Here is a 14,841-nt window from a genome sequence, read left to right as displayed (position 1 = left end):
TCAGGTACGCCACTGGATGTCTGGTGCCTTCTCTCTCCTGTAGCAAGACGACTCCCAGCGCCAGGTCCGACGCATCTGTAGCCACGATGAATGGTTTCTCATAGTCTGGTGCTATTAATATGGGTCCTTGGCACAAGGCTTGCTTCAGTAGATCAAAAGCCTTCTGACATTCATCCGTCCATACCACACGCTCAGAACACTTCTTCTTTGTTAATTCATGCAAGGGGGTTGCTATTTCCCCAAAATTTCTCACAAACTTCCTATAAAATCCAGCCACACCCAGAAATGCCCTTACTTGTTTTTTGGTTAAGGGGATCGGCCACGCTTGTATTGCCTCCACCTTGCTCCATAAGGGGGTGATTTTCCCACTCCCCACCTTATGTCCTAAATAGATTACTTCCTTTAGTCCAAACTGGCATTTCTTAGCTTTTATTGTGAGGCCTGCTTTTCTTAAGGCCTCCAATATTGTTGTCAGGTGTTGGACATGCTCAGGCACCGACTTGCTAAAAATGGCCACGTCATCGATATAGGCCACTGCAAAATCTGACATGCCTCGCAACACAGTATTGATTAGCCTCTGAAATGAACTTGGTGAATTCCTTAGTCCCATGGGTAAGGTCACAAACTCATATAACCCATCTGGTGTACTGAAGGCAGTTTTGGCTCTGGATTGCTCGTCTAGTTCCATTTGCCAAAATCCTTTACAGAGATCTAGTGTAGAGATAATGGTTGCTGCCCCCAATAACTCTAACATTCCGTCTACCCTAGGCATAGGATACGCATCTGGGACCGTGATTTTATTGATTAGCCGATAATCAATGCAAAACCTTGTCGTTCCATCTTTTTTCGGAACCAGGACAATACTTGAGGCCCAGGGACTGATGGATTCCCTGATCACTCCTAATTCCAGCATATCGTCCACCTCCTTTTTGATCTCATTCAAAACTTTCCCATTCACACGGTATGGAACAGATCTGATTGGGGCATGATCTCCAGTATCAATGGAATGTATAACTATACTGGTTCGGCCAGGTTTGTTGCTAAAGAGATTCCTATAGGTTTTCAAAACTCTCAGAATCTCCTCTTTTACTTCCTCCTTCACCTCCTCTGACCATTCCACTTGATCTACCCCTCCTTTGTCTTTGCTTTCCTGTACCAAATCTGGAAGTTCAGGCCCACTTCCCTCAGGGAATAAGGTAACTTGCAACACCTGTGCATCCCTGGTATGGTAAGGCTTCAACATATTTACATGAACCACTTTGCTTTTGTTTAATTGGTCTGTGGTAATTACATACGTCACTGTGTCAAGCCTTTCTCTGATGGTATATGGTCCTTCCCAGTTAGCCTGTAATTTGTCATGTTTCCTGGGTATGAACGCCATAACCATATCTCCCACATCATACACACGTTCCCTGGCTGTTCTGTCATACCAGTAATGTTGCTTCTCCTGTGCTTGACTCAAATTCTTTTCCACCACCTCCATCATTGATGTTAATTTATTGCGGAATTCCAATACAAAATCTACTACAGATGTTTTGTACTCTCCCAGGGTTCCTTCCCATGAATTTTTTAATAGTTCCAAAGGTCCCCTCACTTTTCTAGTGAACATGAGTTCAAAGGGTGAGAAGCCTGTTGACTCCTGAGGGACTTCTCTGTATGCAAATAAGAAGCATCCCAACCGTTCATCCCAGTCTTGTGGGTGATCTTGAACATAGCTTCTGATCATGCCCTTCAAAACGCCATTGAATCTCTCTGTTAACCCATTAGTGGCGGGATGGTAAGTAGTGGTCTTTAGATGTTTTAGACCACAACATTTCCACATACATTGCATCACTTCTCCCATGAATACACTGCCTTGATCCGTCAGCACTTCATGAGGGAAACCCAGCCTCATAAAGATTTTTAATAAAGCCTCTGCCACTACAGGGGCTTCCACGGATCTTAGTGCTTCTGCGTCTGGGTACCTGGTGGCAAAATCCACCACCACCACTAGATATTTCTTGACATGCCTTGTGGGTTTGGAAAAAGGGCCCACCAAATCTATTCCCACTCTATAAAAGGGTTGTCCAATTATAGGAAGGGGCTTTAAGGGTGCCTTAGTCTTTACTCCACTTTTTCCCACCTTTTGGCATATTCCACAAGATAGACAATGTTGTTTTACATCTTTGGAGATGTTTGGCCAATAATAGTGTGCAGCCAATCTCCTCTTGGTCTTTTTTATTCCCAGATGTCCTGCACATGGGACATCGTGGGCTACCTCTAGCAATCTGGTTCTGTATTTGCTAGGTACTATTAATTGCTTCACTGGTTCACATTCATCCTTTCTCTCAGCAGGCATCCACAGTCTATATAAAATCCCATTCTCACACACAACTTGATTCCTCAGTTTGTCAGTGAAAGGAATCTGTTGGGTCAGAGCTTGTTCCTTTATCTGCTTCAAACTTATATCTTTTTGCAGCTCTTCCCTGAATTGATCTGCCTCATCATTATCAGAGACCACTTGATACAGTTTGTCTCCTTCAGCAGGCCTGCTAGTGGTTGCTATGGTGACCTGAGGCTGGTTAACAGATTCCACCCTGTTTGTTTCAGCCCCCCTTAATATGGCTTCTTTTTCTCTGCCAAGTTGCTGTCTGGTCACTACATAGATCTTTCCTTGGGCGCCCATTACATCCCTTCCCAGTATTACTGGTTCTTGTTGCTGGGCATTAATGCCTACTTTATATCGGCCCTCTCGGCCTCTCCAAGTCATATCCACCAGGGCCACAGGCAAACTTTCTGGTTGACCCCTCACTCCTTGGATAGTCACAGTTTCCTGAGGTAATATTACCTCAGATTTTATTAAATCTGGCCTCAGTAATGTCTGAGCGGCACCAGTATCAAGCAATGCCCAATAATTTGCCCCTTGTACACTCACTTCCTCTCTCAGACTTGAATCAAGGTCTGTTACTTCTGTCCAGTTTATCTGGCAGAACTGAACCTTTTTCGCTGTTTCTAAAGCCTTGGGCTCTGTTTTCACTGTCCTTGTCTGAGCAGGATTACTAATGGGGTTGGCAACCTCACATTGAAAACGTAGGTGCCCCGGTCTACCACATTTGTAGCATAATTTCTCCTCACTTTTAGGGTACACAGATCCACTCTGGGGTGTCCTGTGCCCTTCAGATTTTACTGGAGGACTCACTCGCTGTGGTACCACATCCCTTCTGCCAGCATTATATGGTCTGGGTTTAAAATCTCTTGATGTTTTCCCCACCCAGCCAGTTCTGTTGGAGGCGAAGTGATCCGCCATCTCTGCGGCCTCCTGCACCGATGTAGGGGAACGGTCTTTGACCAGGAGCCTTATTTCTGGTGGTAACTGATGGTATAATTGATCCAATATCATGAGGTTTTTCACCTCCTCCACAGACTGAGCTTTTGCACTTGTCAGCCATTTCCCAAATATGTCCATCAGTTTTGCCCCCAGCTCCACGAAAGACCTCCCTGTCTGTATCTGGCAGTTTCTGAAAAGCTTTCTAAAATAATCAGGCCCCAGTCTGAATCTTTTAAACACTGCTTCTTTGAATTCAGCATAGGTGACGGGCCAGTCTGAGGGGAAATATTGGTATACCTCAGCCAATTCCCCCTTTTTTTTTCTTCAATTAATTTTTATTCTAATTTTCAAAACCAAAATAATACAAAAAGAAAACAACACAAATCAATAACTAATACAATACAAAAAAAATACATATATATAAAAATATTGACTTCCGATTTGTTATAGTTCAGCTATAAATCTATAATATATAACAAACCTATCTCTTAATAGATTATAAAATCACCTTCCTCCAGCGGTTATCTTAGTTGGTTTCAAATCTCATTAACATCATATCATTTTAATATTCCACAAAAAGTCAAAGAGAAGTTTCCAATCCTTGAGATATATATCAATCAATTTTTTTCTAAATAAACATGCCAATTAATCCAGCTCATCAAATCTACTAAATCCAGTAATTTCAAAACACTATAATTCAACTATAAATCTATAATATGTAACAGACCTATCTCTTAATAGATTATAAAATCACCTTCCTCCAACAGTTATCTTAGTTGGTTTCAAATCTCATTAACATCATATCATTTTAATCTTCCACAAAAAGTCAAAGAGAAGTTTCCAATCCTTGAGATATATGTCAATCATTTTTTTTTTTCTAAATAAACATGCCAATTAATCCAACTCATCAAATCTACTAAGTCCAGTGATTTTAAATCGCTCTTCTGTCATTATCCATATTGGGTCCATCTTCCATCTTCCATCTTTACGCACCCAAAAATCTTGCTGTCATAGTCATATAATAAAAGTCTGATAGGAATTTCCTCCATCACAGATATTTTCTTGCCATCAAATCCAAACGTATCACTGAAGTATTGTTGCAAAGCCGCATCTCTGTTCCTCTTTTCCACATGATACACTAGTACATCTCTTGAAGGTTTTTCCATTGACACAAGACAGGGATTAATTCTGTTAACTTTCTCCATTTCAAGTTCCATCAGATCCTTCCAGTCCAAGAATTTTTTTGAACCGATAATATCTTTATCTCCAATCTCTTCAATTCCTTCAGGGACAGCGCTGAATTCCAAACTAATATTTGTCTCCAGGATCCATCACAGCCAGGAAATCCAAATCTTTTTTCATGTCCATAATTAAGCCAGTCTCCATAGTTTGAACCTTGCCTTTAATTTCTCTTTCATCTTTTTTTTGTTTTCCAGATCTATCTTTATTCTCCTTTCTCATAGAATCCTGAGTTTCTTTCAGCTCCTGTCTCATTTCGTAAAATTCAATTCTCCACGCTTGTCTATTATTTCTCAGTTCTTGTTTTATTGAGTTAATCCCATTCATTATTTTCTGAAACATGTCTAGAGATAAAGTCCCTTCTTGTACATCCATGGTCTTCTTAATTGTCATTCTTAAAGCCAAAGGAACAAAACTCCTTCAATTTTCAATGTCCCAAACAAAGAGCAGCTTATTTCTTTAACCAGTTACAAAGGAGTTAATTTTTCCAACAAACTAACGTCACACGCTAGACAGCCCTTATCTCTTATCTGCCTGAAAGTGTAAGAACAGCTTTAGTTCACAGCGTCGAAATAGCTAGTAGCAGAGAGAATGAGCAGATTCGTGAAAAAAAAAAGTAGATCAGGAAAAATAGTCCCAGCCATAGATCAAAAAGATTTCTTATCTCCTCCAATCAGAAATCTCTCGCCCGTTGTAATCTTTAGAATGCCATTTTCCATGTCAGCTTTTTGCAATAAAAAAAAAAAAGATAAGCTATTTATATTTTCTTCCCCCCTAGCTCCGCGAACAAAAAAAGGAAAGTCTTACCTCACCTAGGTTATCTCAATTGCTGTTACTTTGACAAATCTCTTTAGCTGTATAGATAAGAAAATGATGAATGTAGACAGGAGGATGTTTGCCTGTTAATCCGTATAAAAAAAAACGGGTCACTTATCCAGCTGAGCTAGCATAAAAATCCTCGCTCTGTCTGAGCTGCTGGAAGACAGACAATTCTGACGAATTCCAGACTCCAACAATCAAAACAAAGCTAATGTGGGAAAGCTCACGTTTCTTCTTTAACCGGAAGAAATTATTCCCAGTCAGAAAAGAGCCTTCTGACTGAATTTAAACTGGATAAGTTTCATCCAAGACGGGAGCCCGTCTCAGAGGCTGCACAGGCGTAGGGATCCTCCTGGGAAGTCAGCCAATTCCCCTTTAATCAGGTTTGATAAATACTGCATGTATTTATCTTCAGGTAGCCCCCACAACTGAGCTGCTTTTTCAAAGGTGCTGAGGTAAATTTGAGGATCTTGACCAGGCTCATAGACAGCAAAGTCCTTTGGAGTAATTTTTATTTTTGCTCCATCTCTGTCCTTTCTTGTTTCATCAGAATGAAACTTCTCTCTTTCCAATTTTAATCTTTCCCCTTGTATCTCCGCATCCACTCTCATTCTCTCAGTTTCCATCCTCAATCTCTCAGTTTCCAACTCCCTCTGCTTGTCTTTTTCCTCAGCCTCCATCCTCAATCTCTCAGCTTCCAACTCTCTCTGTTTGTCCTTCTCTGCACCTTCCATCCTCAATCTCTCAGCTTCCATCCTCAATCTCTCAGCTTCCAACTCCCTCTGCTTGTCTTTTTCCTTAGCCTCCCATCTTAACTTCTCTCTCAAGTACTCTATATAAGTGGGATTGCTTAAATATCCTTCTGGGGTCTCTTCCCTGACAGGTTGTTTTTGCTGGGCAGTTGCAAATCCTATAAGTGATACCCTCAATTCATCTACCCCTTTACCCTCGTGAGGTAAATTGAATGTTATGCACTTCTCCACCAGCTCCTCTCTTTTCATTTTTATATATTCAGCCATGGTGTTTGAGTTCACTCACTCTTTGCCACACACTCTTTGCCAGTCACTCTCACAAGTAATCTTGTTTTGTTATTTCTGTTTGCCACACCACTGTTCTGGATTCTCTAGTATTCGTATCTGGATTCTCTGTTGTTCGTATCCCACCACTACTGACACCACCTGTGACGCCCTTCCCTGGCTCTCCCTGTCAGGTTCCTACCTGCGCGTGGCTACTGCCTGTCACTAGGCACCACCAGGGACTCCACCAGTCCGGACTGTCCTTTTTTATTGTTTCTCTCCCCGCTCTAGCACAGATCTCAACAGATTCCCCTGCTAGGCAACCACCAGTAACGTCCCAATACTAGTATTCCCAGAGACTCTGAATACTGGTATTGTTATTCTCTTCACCGCTGCCACCATTTGTTACAGTTCCCCTTCAGCCTTGGTCATTACCTTACCCTCCCTTCTGGTCTGTGAAACCCCAGCCAAGGATCAGGCCTTTGGTAAACCAAATTAAGTATTTATTACAGATAACAAAGCTAACAAGATTAACAAGATTTCTTCTTAAGGCACATAAGCATATGGTTTTACTCAATACTAATCCGAACTCCACCTCCCTCCTGGCAAACAACTCTCTAAACCCCACCAAGCAACCCACTCAGTTCTCTTCTCCCCCCCAGATTCCACTCTCACTCTTCCTTTTATACGTTCAGCCATTTTAAACACTCAGCCAATCATCTCGCATTCTACTGCCCATTCACTCCCCCTCTTTCACTCCACTTACCATGTATCTTCTAAACAACAACACTTACCATATATACATTAATATAGGAACATCACAGCTGCGTTACCACCGCTTACCATTCTGCGCCACGGAGGGGCCTCCCGTTAATTTGTGTAATTCTCTCAAGTCATGCCTGTTCTCACAGGCCTGCTTTGTTTCCCATGTAACGTCATTAGATGAAACCACCTTGCAACAGTGAAGATGACTATCCGTGTAATTTGTTTTCCCCTTAATACGCTTTAACAGTGATATTCAGGTTAAGATTATTTAAGGCAGGATTTTCTCACAGTACATTTGTTGTATAGTTATGTGTGGAGGAGTATATTTAACACATTAGTGATTCATAAGTACAAAACATTTAGTTGTTACACTTTTATCCCACTTTTCCTCCAGTGAGCTCAGAGTAGTATACATGTTTCATCTTTCCCTTGTTACTTTCACAATAACCCTTTGAGGTATGGTAGTTAATTTAGACTATTTCAGAATTAAAAAGGTCTGATTATATGTACATGTCTTATGCATTTTATTGATTGCTGGTAGGTTTGTGGGTAAACGCATCTGCATTCTCCCTTTGTCTCCACTCCACTGTTTGAATTTTACCATTGTGGTTTCATTTTTCTTTTCTAGACAGTCAGATGGACACACATGCGCGCGTCTGCACACACACTGCATCACATCCCATGTTGAAAGTAGCTTCCCTCAGTGGTGTATCCTTACTGTGCTATCCTTCTCAGGCTGACAGAGTCTGGGCTTTCAATGGTTGACTGGCACCTGGTGCGGGAGATGAAGCCTCCTCAGACACAGCAGGAGTGGGAAGCAGAATTCCAAAAGTACCAGCAGTACCCAGAATTTAAAATGTAAGTGTGAGTTGAGCAAACGGCCCTAGAGACTAAATTTTAATTGGGGGGGGGAGAGACTTTTATGCTACTAATCTAGCAAAAAGCAGGTGAGAAAAATGGGCATTTTGAATGCCACTTGAGAGAAAATGTCATGGAAAGAGGGAAATGAATGACTACACCTTGTTGCTGGGTCTATTGTTGTTTTATAAACCTTCTCTCTAAATCTAACAGCCTGAACCGTGACATGACGCTGATGGAGTTCAAATTCATCTGGTATATGGAGTATTCACACCGAATGTGGGGACGGCTTGTGGGGCTGGCTTACATCCTTCCAGCAGCCTACTTCTGGAGGAAGGGCTACCTGAACCGGTCCCTGAAGGGTCGTGTCATTGCCCTCTGTGGGCTTGTCTGCTTCCAGGTGGGAAAAACCTTCAGAACCTTGAAATTGTTAAATGAATCATTAAATGACTGTGCCCAAGGGAACTGAGATGGAACATGCAGGGCACTGATTCTTTGCAAGCTGCGGGAGCTGATTTGTATGTGATGCTAGGACTCTGATGTTCAGATGTCCAGCAGAAACATCCAGTGGTGCCTCTTCAAGTAGCTGTGCCACCGGGGAAAAGGAGCCAGGATGTGAAGGGTTATTTCTTCTGTTTGTTCATCTTGCTGAGAGATACAGAATGTCCTTTCCTGAAAAGGTGTGATGGAAGATGGGATAGTAAAAGTATCATGGATCTCTGCTTTGGTGTTGTTAGATCTTAGTTCCTTGGGCAAGGAGTGTATAGATGAACAAGGATAGAAATAGGTTTTGTTTCACATCTCTGTTCTGTTTTGGTTTTGGCAGGGCCTGTTGGGCTGGTACATGGTAAAAAGTGGATTAGAGGAGAAGCCAGACTCTCATGATATCCCACGGGTCAGTCAGTACCGTTTAGCTGCACATCTGGGCTCTGCACTTGTTCTTTACTGCTACAGCCTGTGGACTGGGCTCTCATTGCTGTTGCCACAGCACAAGGTATGTGAAAAGTGAGGCAGACAGAGACCATGTCTTGAATTCTAGGTGGGCAGAGCAATCTTATACACCAATTGCTCTTGCAGAGGGAGATACACTGCCACTGTGCAGGCAGTTGTGCCATCCATCTCCCATATGTGGTCTGTCCAGGAGGGGAGAGGAAAACTACAAAACCAGGGGGGAAATGGCATAGAGAAAGCAAGGACCTATGTATTCCTGGAAACACCACCAAAGCCTACCCAGTGACACTCCCATGTTGCCTGAACATAGAGGGAGCCAATGAACTCATAGTGGCAGGCACACACACCCTGCACACACCCCTGTATCATTACATATACATATCATGCAAAACAATAGCCCAGCACTCTCATTCCATCAGCCAGCAGTGACCCTGCTATTGCCATTTCCCAGGCATCCCTTCAGGCAGAGTTTCAAATCCTCTTATGCTACTCACGATTTTGGAGTATAACATACAAAGCAAAGAAAGGCGAGCCCATACAGCATAGCACCCTCATAGCTCGCTGGCCAGGATGGCCTCTTGAGGGGGTAGATATTTACGAAAGCATGGCAAGAGAAATGCAGGCTGAGGAGAATTCAGCCTGGTATGGAGCTAATTCATATCTTCAGTCTGCTACAGTTTTCCAGTTGTACTGATGCCCTATCCTTCAGTAAATCCTTTAATAAATTATAGGGCTGATGCAACAGAAGAAACTGCTATGCTGCCTTGCCCTACGCATCTGGGAAGAAAATGCCTCTGGAGCCTGTGGATCTGGTATCAAGAATATGGTGGCTTGGCAGTAGGATTGAATCAAGCATGCAGGCACCATCTGGCTGCTACTAAAAACTCCTAATGATTTCTATAAAATTTGGTAGATTTGGATTCACTGTTAAATATAATTGGATGTAAGCTGTGCCGATTAAAAGCTATGCAGCACAGTACTGGAGTGAGAAGAGCAGAAGCTCTTAGCTATCAGTGCTGCATTAGATGTTGACAGTGAAACAAAAAAGTTCATTTTTGGTCAGGAGTCTGTTGGAGGTGTGTGTATATGTTGAGCCTGTGAGGCACCACTTTGCACATAAGGTCATTGCATATCCCTGTGATCTTCCCCCTGCTTCTGTTTAAACAGTTACCTGAAACCCGCCAACTCCTATGCCTAAGAAGATTTGCTCATGGAACATCAGGTCTCATCTTTCTCACTGCCCTCTCAGGTAAATGTCCCTTTCACTGTTGCACTGATCTCTTTCTTCCAAGGGGCAAGAAACATCATGATCCATGGGGGCTTGCTTCAGATCCCATTGGGAGGTTCAAGCCTTTTCCAGTTCCAAGGTGCTTAAATGCTTTCTCCTGCAGGTCAGACAACATAGGTGGGAACTGCTCTTGGCCTTGTGGGGGAAGGAACCTAAACTCTCACCATGATGATTTTTAGCCCTCAGGTGGCTAGTCCTATTACATGCATACTTCCAGGTATGACACTCTCTCCTCTGAAACGGTAGGAGCATTTGTGGCAGGACTGGATGCTGGCCTTGTGTACAACTCCTTCCCCAAGATGGGGGAACGCTGGATCCCTGATGATCTCCTTGCCTTTTCCCCAATGCTGAAGAACATATTTGAAAATCCCACAACTGTGCAGTTTGATCACAGGATTCTGGTACGTGCCTTCCTCTTTGTGCTCTTAGCTGACACTCCTTTTAATTAGTTTGCTCCTCTTTGGTTCATTCCAGGTGACAGAGTAGCTGGCATCGTGGGAAGGTAGGGCCCATAGCTCAGAGAAGAGCACTTGCATGCCTAAGGTACTAGTTTCAGTCCCTGCTGTCTTCAGTTAAAGGTTTTTGGGTAGTAGAGCTAGGGAAAGTCATTTTCACTTCAGACTGTAAGAATGATGGCTCAACTGTACTTCCTGAAAACATGCATTTATTATTATGAATGTGACCATAAGCCTTGGAGAACCACATGAGTATTTGAAAATTCAAGCTGTGAGAAGGATAGTGGGATCATAAAAGGGAAGCTAAATAGAGGTTACCAATTTGCGCTGGAGAACTGCTGGAGTCAGTATTTGAGCCAGTTACTGACGTATCTAGGAGACGATAGGGCGTTTGTGTAAAGTGTGGATCTGTGTGACTAATGTTAGTCCCATCTCCCTCTTGTAAGACTGTTCCTTTTGCGTAATGATGTCTTCTAAGCCTGTACATAGTCAAATGTGCACCCTGGTCTTTAGCAAAGCTGATTTCAAGAAGTTTAAAGAAATACTGGGTGGAATCTCATGGGTAGAAATAACTTGAAAAGAAGGGAGTTCAAGAAGGGTGGGAGTTTCTGAACAGCAAAATATTGAAGGCACAGTCACAAATCATTATAGTGAGCAAGAAAAGTGGGAGGCATCTCAAGAAACCAGGGTTGCTGCATAAGCAGTTTTCTGATGAGCTCAGATTTAAGAAAGACATGGATAGAGGTGGAAGGAGGGGAAGGGGGAACACTGTCAAGGACAAATACAAAGGAGTACCCAGAGCTTGCAGGGAAAGTGTCAAGAGAGCTAAAGCTCAGAATGAGCTTAGGCTTGCACAAGATGTTGAAAATAATGGGTATTTTTAATATGTTTGGAGCCAGAGGATGAACAAAGCAGTGGTAGGTTCACTGTGAAGAGAACATGGATAAATGTTAGTGGGTGACAAAGAGAAGGCAGAGCTGCTCAACTCCTACGCTGTCTCAGTCTTTTCCCACAAGGGAAAATGTTCTTGACCTGGTAAAAATAGATCAAATGATAAAGGGGAAGGAGTTGCAGCCCAAGATAGGTGAAGAGGTGTTATGAGAGCACCTGTTGTTATGTGCCGTCAAGTCGATTATGACTTATGGCGACCCTATGAATCAGTGTCTTCCAAGAGCATCTGTCATGAACCACCCTGTTCAGATCTTGGAAGTTCAATGAGAGCACCTAGCCACTCTAAATAAATTCAAGTTTTGGGGGCCTAACTTATTGCATCCTAGGATACTAAGAGAAAGTGCATATGTAGTCTTGGAGCTTCTGTCTATAATTTTTTTAAAATTCTCAGAGAACAGGTAAAGTGCTGTGAGATAAGAGGTGGGCAAACACCCCCATCTTTAAAGAGGAGGAAAAAGAGGATCCAGTCAACTCCTGACCAGACATCTTGATGTTGATACATGTAAAAGTTCTATAACAGATCACTAAGCATTCAGTCTGTGAGTTTGGGGGGTGGAATGTTGTGTTCATAAAGAGCCTGTATGCGTTTCTTGAGAACAAATCTTACCAGGCTAACATGAATAGTTACTAGCCTCAGGAAATCGGGAACACTGTAGACATAGTATATCTTTGTTTCAGCTGCTAAATGTGAGCTTTACAATGCTGCTGTTAGGTTTGTAGCTGGTTGATGAGCCTGTACCTAACGAGTGCCAATCAATGGGTCCTCACCAACCTTGGAAGAAGGGATAAGTGATGTTCCAAAGGGTTCAGTCCTGGGCCCAGTGTTACTCAACATCTTTATAAATGACTTGAATGAAGTTGTGGAGAGGATGCTCATCATATTTGCAGATGACACTGAAATGAAAAAGATAGCTAAAGATGATCTTGACAGAATGGAGTACTAAGCCTAAACTATCAAAATTAATTTCAACAGGCGATGTTACAAATTTTGATAGGAAGACTCATTTGTACAAATAAAGGATAGGTGACATCTGGCTTGACAGCAACACAGGTGTAAAGGATTTTGGATTTTGGTAGATCACAAACTAAACATGAGTCAGCGGCGTCATGTGAGGGCTAAAAGACTCATACAATTCTGTGTTGCATCAAGAGAAATATTATGTCCCGATCACAAGAAGTAATGGTACTGCTCTATTCTGCTTTGGTCGGACCTCACCTGGAGACTGTACCTAGGTCTGGGCACTACAGTTTATTGATGTAAACTGGAGCATGTCCAGAGGAGGGTACCAGAGATGGTGAGTGGACTTGAGGCCCTGTGAAGAAAGACTGAAGGAGCATGGCATGTTTAGCCTGGAGAAGAGCCAGTTAAGAGGTGATAGGATAACAGTCTTGTAATATTTGAAGAGTTATCACATAGATAATGGAACAAATATGTTTTTTGTTGCTCCAGTGGGTAGGACCCAAATAAGTGGGTTCAAGTTACAAGGAAAACAATGTAGTCTAAACATTAGGAAGAGTGTCCTGACGGTACAAGCTGTTCAACAGAAGAAGAGACGGCCCCGGAAGGTGGTTGTCTCTTCTTCAGAGCTTTTTAAACAGAGGCTGGATGGCCACCCATCAGAGATGCTGTAGTAGTGAGTTTCCTGCATCGGCTTGGAGTTGGACTAGATGACCTTTCAAGATCCCTTCCAACTCCATGTTTCTAAACCTCTTGTTGTCAAGGTGTGTTCTCATCTCTCACCGGATACTTTTCTCCTTTTTCTTTTAGGGAGTCTCCTCTGTTGCAGCCATCACGGGCCTGTACTTGTTTTCTAGGAAGATTCCTCTCCCACAGAGGACGAGAATGGCAGTTGCTTCCTTACTGGCTGTTGCATACCTCCAGGTATTGACTCTGTCCTTTAACACACCCATTTAATTGCCACTTACCAGCAAGTAGTGTCCTTTGATTTGAGCGGCACACTTCCCTCTCCTTCCAGCTGCCTATGTTCTTGTCCCCGATGATGCTATCTTGGATGCCTGTCTCAGGCATTTAAAACTGGACTTAATGGGGACCACAGCACTGCACAGCCCTTTCTTTTTGCCTTTTAAAACCATAGGGGAGAATATTGCTGCTGCATGGACAGCTATGGTGGCTGTCCATCCTTGCTGCTTTTCTGCCTTCTGGGTTTAAATTGAGAAGACAAAGAAGGAACTCTGAGAACAGCTTCACAAGCATTTTATCCTGGAGCACAACAGCAACTGTCCTCTCTAGTAGCAGATTATTTACAGTTGGGATAAGGGTGTTTGTGTGTGAGAGAGCACATAATAATCCACAGACTTACTTACATATAATTCTCTGAGTGATGAGAAAACGATGCAGGGTATGCACACAGATATTTCTACATTGCAGGTATACTGGTGATATACTTCTGATACTTCATTTCATTCTTGCTCCTCTGCAGGTCAGCCTGGGCATCGGTACACTTCTCCTGTATGTCCCAACTCCTTTAGCAGCCACTCATCAATCAGGTTCATTGGCGTTGCTCAGTGTAGCACTGTGGCTGATGCATGAACTTAGGCGGATCCCTAAATAGTTCTGCTCTCTTATTTAGCCAGCCTCTTTGCTGGTACTGAGGGTTCAAGAATGCTGCCTTGTTCCGTGTGTTGTAAGCTCCTCTACCTGAAAAGCCTGAATTTGAACAGAAGATAAGGACTGTGCTGAGTGGCACATTAGCTTCATGAGCTGAAGTACTTTGTTGTGAAACTTGGTGAACATGAAGTGCTGTCCATTGGTTAAGGTGTGAGGTTGAAAGGACTGTCTCTGTGACAAGAGTGATGGTTGTTTGAGGTGTGCCTCAGGTCCTGCTATGCCATCTGTCTGGGGCTGCAGCCATGAACTAATCTCAGTGGTGTTTCTACCTTGGCAGTCTGTGTAGGATGGATAGAGACAATGAGATTAGTATAGGATTATTGGGTGAATGGGCCTAGGATTTTGGATAAACTGGAAAGTAGATGTTTCAAGACAGCATTGCGGGATGGGGGCAGGAGGTATAGTTTCCTGGATTCTCTGTAGCAGAATGTTCCAGGTTTAGAGTGGAACTTTGTTAATGCAGTACATGTTTCAATATTCAAATGTGTACTACAGTTTAACCATGGAGAAGAATCAGCCCTTTACTTATTTAATAATAAAGATTTTCAGCAAGCCTTTTACAA

At 42.8% G+C, this 14,841-nt stretch overlaps 1 protein-coding gene across 1 annotated transcript in view; it reads left to right on the top strand.

Moving 5' to 3' along the window:
• Window positions 1–14,841, top strand: part of LOC133389172 (cytochrome c oxidase assembly protein COX15 homolog) — a 24,478-nt gene extending 9,637 nt beyond the window's left edge. Inside the window, exons 3-9 of the mRNA XM_061636331.1 lie at window positions 7,882–8,004; window positions 8,218–8,404; window positions 8,831–8,998; window positions 10,123–10,204; window positions 10,490–10,644; window positions 13,418–13,531; window positions 14,091–14,841. Coding sequence (XP_061492315.1) covers window positions 7,882–8,004; window positions 8,218–8,404; window positions 8,831–8,998; window positions 10,123–10,204; window positions 10,490–10,644; window positions 13,418–13,531; window positions 14,091–14,222 — 961 coding nt within the window. The 3' untranslated portion in view covers window positions 14,223–14,841. The remainder of the gene's footprint in view (window positions 1–7,881; window positions 8,005–8,217; window positions 8,405–8,830; window positions 8,999–10,122; window positions 10,205–10,489; window positions 10,645–13,417; window positions 13,532–14,090) is intronic.

This window comes from Rhineura floridana, chromosome 7, assembly GCF_030035675.1.
Source record: "Rhineura floridana isolate rRhiFlo1 chromosome 7, rRhiFlo1.hap2, whole genome shotgun sequence".
NCBI classification, from domain to species: domain Eukaryota; kingdom Metazoa; phylum Chordata; class Lepidosauria; order Squamata; family Rhineuridae; genus Rhineura; species Rhineura floridana.
The sequence above is the reverse complement of the archived record's forward strand: the minus strand, read 5'-3'. Positions and strand labels throughout refer to the sequence as shown.